Source organism: Embiotoca jacksoni, unplaced genomic scaffold (genome assembly GCF_022577435.1).
Source record: "Embiotoca jacksoni isolate LCO1_2020_lvr unplaced genomic scaffold, fEmbJac1.0.p SCAF_10, whole genome shotgun sequence".
NCBI classification, from domain to species: Eukaryota; Metazoa; Chordata; class Actinopteri; family Embiotocidae; genus Embiotoca; species Embiotoca jacksoni.
In genome coordinates this window covers 11,831,191-11,844,143 of record NW_027185230.1, presented here as the reverse complement: position 1 = coordinate 11,844,143, position 12,953 = coordinate 11,831,191, and the positions used below count along the sequence as shown (strand labels likewise).

General features: G+C 46.1%; 2 protein-coding genes across 2 annotated transcripts in view; one reads left to right on the top strand and one right to left on the bottom strand.

Annotated features, from left to right (window-relative positions):
• npy8ar (neuropeptide Y receptor Y8a) overlaps positions 1-2,217 on the top strand; it is a 53,237-nt gene extending 51,020 nt beyond the window's left edge. The window contains exon 6 of the transcript XR_011179123.1: positions 1,418-2,217. The gene's annotated coding sequence lies outside the window, so the exon portion shown is untranslated. The remainder of the gene's footprint in view (positions 1-1,417) is intronic.
• A 1,594-nt stretch (positions 2,218-3,811) lies between these two features.
• Positions 3,812-12,939, bottom strand: actr1b (actin related protein 1B). Its single transcript, XM_069166985.1, has 11 exons — positions 12,733-12,939; positions 10,425-10,489; positions 10,036-10,111; positions 8,985-9,110; positions 8,766-8,890; positions 7,708-7,924; positions 7,501-7,593; positions 7,186-7,360; positions 7,039-7,100; positions 6,778-6,818; positions 3,812-6,306 (listed from the first exon to the last, which is right to left on the bottom strand). Exons 1-11 carry the CDS (start codon positions 12,778-12,780, stop codon positions 6,204-6,206), a joined length of 1,131 nt encoding a protein of 376 aa, XP_069023086.1. The 5' UTR covers positions 12,781-12,939; the 3' UTR covers positions 3,812-6,203.
• Positions 12,940-12,953: the final 14 nt, after the last annotated feature.

Below are 12,953 nucleotides of genomic sequence, written 5' to 3'. Positions count from 1 at the left end.
GGGTTTTAAAATTTTTTTTTTTTATCAGCTGCAGCTTTTTAAGTAACAGAAGCACGTATCAAAAGGTGGAACTGCTCCGCCAGGACTCATTTCTTGTGCCGAACCGCAGTAAACGTCTGCCCGGGATTACGATGTGTTGAATATTCTGCCCCCCCCGTCGCCGTAAACCTCTCGCGCCTCAGCAGAGTTCATTAGACTGACGGGTAATTCGGTCTGAGTGTGATGACAGAACAGGAAGCCAGTTGGCAGCCGGAGGCCGGCAGTCAATCAGCAGCACGGCCTGAGGCCACTTCACCCGTCAAGGCAGTCAGACAGCTGAGTGAGCGCCTCTTCTTCTTCTTCTTCTTCTTCTTCTTCTTCTTCTTCTTCTCTGATGCGCGCAGAGCTGAGAGGGCGCTCGCAGGAAGTTTGATGAGAAGCTAGAGATGTTGCGCACACGATTGCAGAAGAAGCATTCAGGTCCGATAGACGTCGCGGACGGTATTTAAAGACGGACGTAGTGACAACGAAGCCTGGAGAATGGCTTAGCGGTCGACGTCGTCTTTTCCTGTTGGACCTTCCAAATGTGAGAGGTGGAGGGGGGTCAAAACCTGCAGTTCCTCTGATGTCCACTGGAGGCTCCAGCGGCGACTGAGTCCCAACAGACAACGTAAAGAAACATGAAAGAAACATGTTTAAAGCAAAAATAAACGTGTTTATATCAGAAATAAATATTTTCAGCCTGGCCTTGGTTTTTGTAGCTAATTCCCCCAGTCACAACAACTGTATGAATTTTTTTTTCTTTTCTACAAACTAACCGATAAAAATTGAATTGAGGCTTAAAGTTCTGTCGAATTAAAGGCTGCTTAGACTGACAGGTGGGCGGAGTCGCAGTTGGCGAGCCGAAACCAGGCTTCATTTGGCTCCACCCACACACCAACTCTTTGACCATTTTTTTTGTACCGGCCGGGAGAACAGGAAACCTGTGGGTGACGTCACCGAGGCCACTTCCTGTTTATGCACAGACGATGGGAGTGCCCGCTTGATGGCTGCAGGAGCTAATAACTAACACTTCCAGCATCCTCGGGATGTTAGCTGACAGCGTCGTACGACGTTCTACTTACCACTAAAATTTGCTATCTATAAATCTACCTAGTGGCCATCTGCGGTATTGCACTTTTAAGACACTTCAGCAGACGTTTTCTGACAGCAGTAAATTAGTTGCGTTCGGGACTTCGTCAACACGACGGCTGAACGTCTTTGTTTTCTCGTCTCTTCGCGGACCAGGCAGCAGAGGGAGGCTGATTAGACGATTTCCTCCGCCACCACCTGCTGACTTCCTGCTCTCTCATCCTCCCCGAGTTCCTTCTCATTACTCAGGGATGCAAGATATTTATCTGATCTCGCATCCATAATTCATGTGCTTATTTTCCACCAGGTAAATGTGGCGGAAAATGTTCAGACTCATCGGGGAAAAAGACGTTTTGGAAAGGAGCTTCTTCGTCAGTGCAGCGGGTTCGTGTGAAGCTCTGCCGGAAGTAGAACTTCTGCGACAAGTCGAATCTGCTCGGCGATCGATTCTATTGATACTAAAAAGAACATCACATTTGAAAGTGTGTCTGTTTTTATGTGAATAAATTTTCTTGCTGTGAAGCACTTTGAGCTGCATTTCTTCTGATTTGTTTATTTTTTACTTTCAGACATTTATTAAAATGTTCTCATTTAAAAAAAAATATGAATGTGTGTGTGTGTGTGTATCTGTAGACTGCATATAAAAGGGTGTGTATATATATATATATATATATATATATATATATATATACAAACAATATATATATTCTTTGTTTTATCAGTTTATCAATGTTTGTGACTGATATATTTTATGTAAATTTCTCAAATATTTAACTTTTTATATAACAAAATTATTGTTTAAATTATTTATAATACATTACAAATATGAATAAATATAGTCCAATTGTGTAAATATACATCAACATTTACATAGTTTATTTCTTTATTTACTTGTTTCTTACATATGTTGCTGATTCACTTGATATATTTGACTAATGTATACATTTTTACTAATATTTTCTATTTGATATTTCAAGACTATTTTGTTGTCACATATGGTACAGATGTGTATATATGTTTATATCTTTTCTTATTTTACTGATGTTTTTCAGAAATCTTCCTAATATTTATTGGATATGACATGATATATTTAAAAAAAATGTGTATGATGATACTGATCATTTTGATATTAAATATCTATTTACTGTATGTCTTTAAGACAGTATTGTACTTTTTGTTCTGGCACGGAACTTTAATTATTCATATTCTCGTATATAATTCTCAGGATTTCACAAACTATAAAGGCTCTAGTCTCACCTGTTTCACTCATAATTTAAAAGCTGCTTGTTCAGAGGATGGAAAATACAAATATTTTAAGCATGTCAATATTTGATCTGATTACGTGTATTTAACAAAAAAGTATGAATTTATTATATTTTCAGCCTCCTCTGCGGAGACGCGGAAACCTCGTTCAGGTTCGGGAGGATGAGTCTCTGCTTCTTACCGTCAAACTGATCCTGGATTAGTTTTGCGGTGTCAAACAAGAAGGGAGCCCACACTGCGTAGATCGGCTTATCGAGTATTTTTGTTCAATCAGGACTTTTATAATGTCACTTTTCTGAAATTCCAAAGTCCCATTGATGTCAAACCGAGCTCGGGAAATATACACGGTGATGTGACACCAAACCTGCAAGCAGGAAATAATACAGAGAAGGGAGAAAGAAAAAAAAAAAAAAAAAAGGGAGTCTGCAACAAAGGAGTCAACTGTCGAAAACCGGCTGCAGAGAAATATAAATAACAGCCCGGAAATAATTAGAGACGACGTGTGGAAGATGTTTACAGGGAATAAAGTTGTTGTTTTGTTGTTGCTGCATGAAACGGAGGCTGAACGCTGCCACCTGCTGGTCAGCCAAAACACTGCAGGCAGCAAAACTGCCTTTTCATGGTGATTTTTTATTTTTATTTAAATGTACATTTTTGAGGTAATTTTTATAATTTAGGTAACAAAAAAAAAAAAGAAGACAAGAATCTGTCATTTGGAGAAAATGTCTATATTTATCAACCTTTTAAATTCTCATGATAAGAAGCTCCTTATTGATCGACAGGTGGAACCGCTCTTATTTAAACCTCTTGACGTCGATCGTCTCGCCGTTTTCTGTTGCTTTTTAAGTGCGTGGTGTCTAAAGAGCTCTGTCTGGCAAGAGATTTTTTTTTTTTTAAAAGATCTCCTAAATTATTTGTAATAAATCATTGCTCTGCCAGTTTGTCCAGGAATTCAGCCCAAGAAAAAAAAAGAAAAAAAAGTCTCCCAAGAACCCGGAAATTTTAACAAGATGATGCCAGAGAAGGAGAATCATGTAAAACACCTGCGAGGAGATATTTCAACTAAAAGCTTCTTCTGCCCGGGGTGGAGTTAGCATTTTAAAGAAGAATTTGACATCTATTGACATTTTTGCTCAGTAAATGATTTAAAAAGCAAATTTTTCCAAGTATGTCACCTCAATCTGTATCCGCATTGTGTCAAAGGGGATCAAATATTTGTATAAATATTGTCAAGACAGCAATTGGTAATGTGCTTTTTCACAACTGATTTACACCTTTTTTCAGCACATAACGCAATAAATTCTGCAGAAACGTATAATTATTCTGCCTTTGTGTTTATAAAAGTAATGTAATGTAATAAAAGTGAGCTTTTGGCACCCTGAGGGTCTTTTAAAAGCAGCTGAAAAAAAAAAAAAAAATCAATGACGAGACATCCGAGGAGCAGCCATTAACTTATTTATTATACTGAATTTACGAAAAAGTAAAAGCAAACACTTGAATAAACAGTATTGTACATTTTTTTTTTTTAAGTCTGTTATCCAATGGGTTTTTTTTCGTGGTGGTTCTTTTTTTTCTTTTTTTTTTTTAAAAGCATTGCACTGTACACAAGGCTGATGACGTTTTACAACCTTCTTTCTAAAATCTCCTTTTTTTTCTTCTTTTTTTTTTAAAAACACCCAAAAAGCAGACGACGTGGACGCTCCGGCGCGGGTGCGCCGGAGTAAGGCGGACATGACCCCTTCACTGCCACGGAGATGCAGGGAAATCATAGGACCCTGGAGTTTTACTAGTACATAGAGAGGGAAAGGGTGGTGGAGGGGGAGTATTACAAATACTAATCGTCAGCCATGTTGGATTTCTTAAGTGGGTTTTTTTGGTGTTTTTTTTTTAACCACCCAAGCTACGGTCTCTGCGGCCGATGACTGTACACCATTAACGGACATGCAACTGAGCAGAGCCTCGAACGGTTCGAGCGGGTCGGCGGCTTTATGAATCACACGAGCCTGAACGCTACACGCTGAAAATAAAAATTAAAAAAAAAAAACATCGGGGTTTCCTAACCTTTTTCAGAAAGTACGTTCCTCTCCGAATCTGAGCCGCGACAACGTTGCACTCGACACCTCCGATCAAACAGCACAAGCCTCTCGGGAAATAAACGCTGAATTTCCCAGCGAACGCGACGAAGCCGACCGCTCAAAGCCCAGTTGAAAGGTCGAAAGCGATTCATCGACAGTAAAAGTTGTGCCCGACGATCGATCGACGGGGCGATCGGGAGTCCTTTCGCCTCGACGGTCGACTTCGAACCTACGTTCGATTCGACTCTTGCGTTCGAATCCCGAACTCGAAGCGTCGCCGACTCGCGATGCCAAATCGAAGCAATCGAGCAAAGTAACCGACGGCGGGAAAGATTTTCTCAAATCGTCCAGACGATTTTTGAGAAAGTTGGTTCAAAGCAAAAGAAAAAAAAACTTAAAAGAGTCGTACACGCGAGTTTAAAAGAAAAAGGTTCGTCTACGAGCGGACGCTACGAGGAATAAATTTGTGGGTCGAATCCAGACAGATGTGCGAACGATTCCAGCTGTGTTACCGCTACGAAATCAAACGGCTATAAACGTCCCGAGGACTCCCAAAACCTTCCGGCCATTTCTTCCGCCTTTTGAAAATCGAGCTGTTCACGAATGAAAATGTGCGTCGGGCAGCTCCTCCCGATTGGCAGAGTCACATTTCTGTTTGCTTTGATTTGAACTTCAATGAAACCTCGATGATTTGTATAATATTAAAGTTTATTTGAGGTGGTTTTGCCCTGATGTGATGTCTTCTACAGCAGAGGTGCCGAGTGCACGAGTCGAGTAGCAAAACAAACAAAAAAAACAAAAAAAACAAACAAACAAAAAAAAAGACACAGGGCTGTTCCTTTAAGTGTTCATCTCGACCGTCGTGAACGTGGTTTGGAAAAAAGAAAAAAAAAAATCAAGGCATTTCCCACACGCCGTTTTAATCCGTCAGCAGACACACACCGGAAAAAAAAAAAGAAAGACGTTTTGAACAGTCTTCTTGACACAAACATGTGATGTCATGTTACCGTGGAAACAGAGAAAGAGGTGGATGATAAATTAACCGCATTGACGTCGCACCGAGATAATAACTGTGCAGATTTTCATGTGTGTATAATACAGTGGTCATCTTTGAACCTCGCTGGCACTACACGTCGCTATAGTACTTCTTTTTCTGTGTACGAGCTAATCCAATGACAGGGGGGGAAAAAAAAAACCAACAACAACAACAAAAAAAACAACTACAAAATAAACATGGAATGGAAATTTCAACAGTAGCAAACAGAAAAGAAAAAAAAAAAAAAAAAAAAAAAAAAAAAAAAAAAACATTCAGCTTTATTGACATTTTAGAATATTCTACACCTCGCAGGGCGTCGTAAAGAGAGAGCGATACCAATACTTCAACGTGGACCAAATTAACGTCGGACACACGGCCTAAAATGAGAGTCCACAGTGTTAAACCCCCGCCCCCCTCTTCCCCCCTCCGAGATACCCTGACAGCTCCCCTCTGTATGTGAATGTTTGGGGATGTTCGGAGGGTTCTATCACCGGAGGACAGCGAGGGGGGTGATGGGGTTGGGGTGGAGGGGGGGGTGGGGGAACAGGGAGGGGGGGGGGGGGCTTAAGAAGCTGTAGGGTTGATAAGAAGATGACGCAGAAGGTACCCGCAGATGTCAAGGAGTCTCCCAGCAGTATTGGGGGGGAGGGGAGGAAGAGAGATTTGTTCGGGGGGAGTGGGGGGGTGGGGGGGGGGGGGGGGCATTCGCAGAACGCTGACTAGAAGGTCTTCCTGTGGATGGCACGTGCTCTGTCTTCTTCATATTCCCGCTTCGACACCCACATCTTCTTGAAGGTGTCCAACGACGCCAAGATGGAGCCACTGAGAGACACAGAACAAGATTTACTAACGACATCCAGGGCGCTCTGAGAAGAAGTGACGGCGCTCTCGAACGCACCCTCCCCGCGGGAGTCGTGGAATTTCAACAGTTTTGAGACTTCTTTTACAAACCAGAGCGGTGACCAGGTGGGGGGGGGGGTAAAGGACGTGGCATAGAAGTCCCGCCCCTCGCCCCGCCCCCAAATGCCCGACCACGCCCCCTTTAAACTTCAGGAAGTGACACTGATTGTGTCAGCCTGCTGTGGAGGGGCGGGGCAGGAGGCGGGGCTTCGACGCCAGGTCCCCACCCCCTGGTTACTTCTGATCACACTCCGGATGCAAAAGACGGCAGCCAACATTTCTAAATCTGGCTCTTTACTCACCAACCGCACAACAAACATGACACACTAATTTCTCTCCGTACATAATCAGCACTGAACTTTGGACTCTGAACTTTGAACTCTGAACTCTTACCCGATCCATGTGGAGTAGAGCCGCTCCTGGGGAGCAGAGATCTGCAAAGAAAAAACAGCCATCAAAGGTCACAAATATTATATAGATTTAGATATAGATTTTTTTTTTTTTTTATACTTGTGCTGATCATATTCATATTTTTAGGTTCCTGTGGATATTTACAGACTCGCGTGCACATATCTAAAGATTTAGGTGCACATATTTACAGATTTTGTTTTAGCACCTATTTACAGCTTTGTGCGCCCATGTTACCGAACCCACCTTGATCTTGACGTCTTTGGGTGCGAGCTTCTTGACTTCAGTTAGTAGTCGTTCCCCGAAGCCTGGGAGAAAACGCGGCGATTTAAATATCGAATATTCAAAAGGTTGGACACGGACGCGACCAGGCGGCCGGACGTCTCCACCGACCTTTGATCAGCGTCGACCCTCCGCACAGGACGATGGTGGAGAACAGCGTGCGTCGCAGGTCCATGTCGGACTTCTGGATGGCGTAGGCCAGAACCTCGTGGATCCCCGAGCTCTCGTCTCCGATCAGGTCGGGTCTGAACAGCAGCTCCGGGGCGCGGAACCGGGCCGGGCCGATCTGGAAGAAACGACATGGGAGGGGAGGGGAGGGGAGGGGGAACCGGTAGTTTGGTTATCGGGGTGGAAAGGAGTTGTTTTTTTTATATATATTTTATATATATATATATATATTCCGACGCACGCTTCTCCCGGACTCACATTTAAAGTGCTTCCGTCGGGGAGGACGTACTGGGCCTTCTCCGTTTCTAGAGTCTCGTCCTTCTGAGGGTTGAGCGACAGGTAACAGGCTCTCTGCGGAGGAAAAGGGAAGAGAGCGTCGGGTCATCGGGCGCCATGGACGAGCGACGCTCTTTTTTTGTTGTTTTTTTTGTCCTCGCGGGCGTCCGGTCCCGCCTCGCGCCTCACCTCTTTGACGGTGCGGACGACCTCGAACTCGGCGGACGTGTTGAAGTTGTAGCCCTCCTTGCGCAGCAGCAGGCGAAGGTACCGCGAGACGTCCCGGCCCGCGATGTCCACCCGCATGATGGAGTGCGGGATGGCGAAGCCCTCGTAGATGGGCACGACGTGGGTGACGCCGTCGCCGGAGTCCAGCACGACGCCGGTGGTGCGGCCCGTGGCGTACCTGCGCCGGACAAATGTTTTTGTTTTTTTTTGTTTTTTTTTAAATAATAATCAAAAAGGTCGGAAACGTCGTCTCGTCGTCTCCGATTCGCAAAGTGCGGACGCTGCGGGATGTGCAGCTTCATCTTTTGGGCTTATCATTATAATTATTATAATTATTATTAGGTTAGGTAGTTACTTTATTAATCCCCGAGGGGAATTTTTTTTCGCTACAGCAGCGTACAGAATTACTATCTTGTTCTCGGAGGGTTGAACATGTCCTTCATATGACAGCATAGTCTGCAGATATCAGAGCGCAGATGCGGCGACGTCGCCCTCTGCAGGCAGACGGCGGGAACCACAGAGGCAGTTGAGAAAAAGCTGTCCCGTGTTGTCCGTTTTATCTTTTATGTTTTAGAATTTGTGTCTTAATTTTTCGCCGGCTGCACCTCTAGACTTTACATCTCCCTCATTTGACTCCATCTGATTTGTGACTTTATCCGATTGGAGATCAAACGATTTTTTTTATTTTTTTATTATTGATGCCGACCTACATGTTAAGTCTGCATGAGACCCAGGAAGAGCCGAACTGACAACGCCACCCTGCAGAGGCTGTGAGTGAAGGTCCCGTGTTTGAGGCTTCACCGCCATCTTGTGTATAAATAATATAACTGCTCTGACTCCTGTAGGAAACATTGATTTTGATGTCCTGCACTGAGCAGCTCGGAACAATTTTTTTTTTTTTTTTTTTGTAAATATGTTGTCAAATCGTCAAAGTGCGGGTCAGCAGAGACGTGATGACAAAGTGCATGCTGGGTAAGAATTCATCAAACGACTGCTGTGACGGACGGGAGTTTTCTTACAAGCTGAGCACGGCCTGCATGGAGATGAAGAGCGCGGGAACGTTGAAGGTCTCGAAGAACACCTCGGCGGCCTTCTCCCGGTTCTTGCTGGGGTTGAGGGGAGCCTCGGTCAGCAGCACGGGATGCTGGGAAGGGGAAAAACCAGAAGGTGAGAGGGGGGGGTAAGGGTTGTTAAACGGGCGGAAGCGGCGTCGCGAGGGAAGCTGCGGACGAGCTCACCTCCTCCGAGAAGGTCTGCAGCTGCTCCTTGGAGTAGACGTACTGCCAGATCCGCTCCATGTCGTTCCAGTCCTTCACGATGCCGTGCTCCATGGGGTACCGCACCGACAGCAGGCCGCGGTGCTCCTGAGACACGCACACGGAACGAACGCGTTGTTATTGTTCCACCCAACCCGGAGAGAGACGAGATGTTGGGAGTCACATGCTTCAAAAAGAACACTGAACACACAGCAGCCCAGTGTGGAGGGGAAAAAAGAACTCATGACATGAGTGATCGCCGGAGGACTCGGAGAGGAAGGAGGTCATGTGACCTGAAGAGAACCGAAGAGAGCTGATGAGAACCGATGAGAACTGAAGAGAACCGAGCTCTGAGGAATAAAAACCCGGCAGCTTCTGTTCAGTACAGGTTCCAGCAGGTTCCTTCGTCTGACCTGTTGTTCTGCCTTTAATAACAAGATCCTCACGTTTTTTTTTTTTAACGTTCTGCATCTATCGGGAACGTTCTGCGTCTTTTCGGAACGTTTTACATCTTTTGAGAACGTTCTTCATCTTTTAAGAACGTTTTACACCTTTAAGGAACGTTCTACGTCTTTTAAGAATGTTCTACGTCTTTTAAGAACGTTTTACGTCTTTTAGGAACATTTGACATCTTTTAGGAAAATTCAGCATCTGTCAGTAACGTTCTCTGATGTCAGTGCGTCTTGTACAAAACAGGTTTGTCTACATCTGTTCTCCGTCTGGAGAAACCTGGCTGTTTTCATGGTCTCCACGGTAACCCACCCAGGAAACAGACGCTAATGCTAATACCAGCTGCTAACGCTGACTGGATTCCCCGAGGGGAGTCGACCTGTTGTGTCACCCGCAGAGCAGAGGGAAAACATTGACCTGCTGGGGACCAGAATAACGCCCGTAACCATGGTAACCGCGCACGGCGATGGAGACGGCTGCTGCTGCAGCACGGTGAGATGCTCGGGAGGTATAAAAATGAAAAACTTGGGCGATGCAGTTTAAACGGGCTGAGATCTACGGGGATGAAGAGGGTGTGCGGTACCTCGGCCTTGGGTCCGATGAAGAGGTCCCCCTCCAGGGCGCCCGCCATCACGCGCACGTGTTTGGGACGACCCACACTGCACACAAAAGGTCGCACGGTTAAAGACACACACACACACACACACACACACACACACACACACAAAGCACGGACACGTTTACTCACAATCTCCTTCCTTCTGTTCTACGTCAACTCTACGTCCCATAATAATCGGATGTTGTCTGCATGAAACTGTCCCACAGATTCCTGACATTTTTTTTAATTATTATTATTACACAAACAATCAGCAGATTAGCTGATACTAAAAGAAAAAAAAAAAAAAAAGTCAGCAGGCACATCCTCCCCTGCAGAATAGAAGATCTTTGTAAAAGAGGCGACGGATCACTTACTAGTTGGGGAAGCAGTATTTGGGGATCTGGTCACCTGCGAAACCAGCCTTGATGACCCCTGACCCCTGCGGAAGAGAGAGATACGGGTACAGTTGAGCTCGGCGCCACCGGGGAGGGGAGGCGGAGGGAGGGGGAGGGAGGGAGGGTGTTCTGGTGGAACGAGGGGTTCTGCTAACGCGACGGGGGTCATGAGACTTAAGCCCGAGGCCACCGGCAGTCACACACTCACACACACGCACACACACACGCACGCACACACACAGCGTCCTCCGTCTCGCGCTGCTTCGACAGACACTCCTCTGTGGGAGTCTGCTTCTGTTGCATTAGTTTCTCCTTTCTAACTCCAGCTCAACCAACCAAAGCACGAACCCCCCCCCCCAAAAAAAAAAACACCGAGAGGAGGTTTCTTCACTCGCTAAAAAGGTCAGAAACCGAGTAATCTGAGCACGCTGCGATTCAGAAAACTTCCCGAGAAGATCCGGGAAATATCGATCTGCCGAACGTCTACCGGTCCCGAAATCTCTTCGGGCGGCTCCGTCCTTCGGAGATTCGTCGGGCGTTTTCAAACCTGAAAGTCCGGCTCGAGCTTCGTGTCCGAGTTCCCCCTTTTCTTTTTTTGTTTTTAGACATTTGATCCGGTTTTGTTTTGGTTCCACGTTGCTTTTTTTTTTTTTTTTTTTTTTCCCGTGAGCTCACCGAAGGACTTTGGCGCGACGTCCCCTTTACCTCGTCTTCTCCAGGTTCTTTTGCTCCTTCTACTGTTTGGTGACAGATTGATACGCGGCCTCAACTTCCCGTCATCGATCCAAAAGCCTAAAACCCAAATCGGGAAAATGTTTCCACCGCTTACAAACGAATCGAATTACGCTTTCAGCTTGATCCGGACCGGCGTCGCCTCGTTGAGTCGGGCCGAACGTCGGTCCTTTTGGTCCCGATCGTGGTCCGAGGCTCCTTCGACACCTCGTATTTACCTTTTCAAGGGCGGTAAAAGTACGACTCGGGGAAAGCGCAGGAAGCCGGTAGCGAGAACTGAGATCCTTGAAAAGCTTCTGGCACCTCAGCTCGGAAACAAAAACACAAGACGTCACTCTGACTTCTGCGACTTCTATCAGCCGTTTCAGCCGCGGAGCCGCTTCAAACGTTTTACTGTCGTTTCACAACACGCCTCACTAATAAACCCGACGGTTGGTTTGTTTGTTTTAAAGGTCTGTAATAAAACAATTTGTTCGATTCATTGTGTTAAAATGTCACAGTTTCGTCTAAACCAGCTGTCCGACGTGCAAAAATATTCCGTTTTCATGGACATTCGCGATAAGTTGATTCGTTGTTTTCTTGTTGGTCACCGCGGTAACGCCTGTGCAAGTACAAGGGCTGGGCGATAAGGATGTAATCAAACATCAGGAAAGGTTTGACCGGATGCATTTGCAACTATATCGTCGGGATGACTTCTGGTGCTTCCACAAAAACATTAACATGAGGATATTTTTTTTTTTGATGAATAATTATCAGTAATGCAGACTAATAACAGAAACAGCTGGAATCGCATCGTTTTTTTTACTGTCACGCAGCTTTTTAACGGCAGGAAAACACAACACTTATTTCATATCACGATATCTAAGTCCCATATCACGATATGATTTAAAATATCGATAAGTCGCCCCCCCCCCCTCTGGTCCCGGATCAGTTTTCTGTTCTGATCGATCAGCTGACTTGCAGTTCCAGCGGGTCACCACTGAAGCCAAACACCTGTTTTAAATACAGTTTAATTACATTAATGACAGATTAAAACCATTTGCAGCTGATGTTATTGGGGAGGGGGGGTCGTCTGATTGTTTGGACTCCTTCTCCCTGTCACGCTAACATCCGCTGTTTTGTGCTCCGTCCCGGAGGAAGCTACCGGCTCGGGATCACCCGGCTTGACAGGCTCTCAACCCGCCCCGGGACGGGTGTTTAGAAACACGGTGCAGGAACCTGCCGACATTTAGGAGCCGGAGATCAGCTGGCTCGGTCAGTGCGGGTAAGCTAGCTACAGCTTTAGCCAGCGTAGCTCGCCCCCTGGTCCGCGTTGGACCCCCCCCACACACACACAGCTACCGAAAACACCCGGAGCGGTGCCGGAGGGAGGTGGGGGTCGTTACAGGGCGGAAACACCACCGGCGAAGTAACGGTGGCGGTTGCTGCACATTGGACGCCGCGGCCCGCCGGCGATATCGTTAGCTTTGACACAATGGTGAAACGGAGCTAACGGTTAGCCCGGCTCGCGGGCCTCCGGGTTTTGGGTGTGGATCAGTGACGTCATCATACTTACGTTATCGATCACAACCGGCTGGTTGGCTAAAATGTCATAGGACTCCATGGCGAGCTGCGTGTTTCAGATGCGTTTCTATCTGTCCGCGTGAGTCTTCGTCCCCGCTCGGTGTTTTAAGCATGTAAAAAAGATGAACCGCTCCGTCACTCCGCTCTCCGCCTCGTCGACGCCGCCGCTCCTCTGTGCCGCTTTGCCGCGGAGGTTTTGGCACCGCCTCCCCG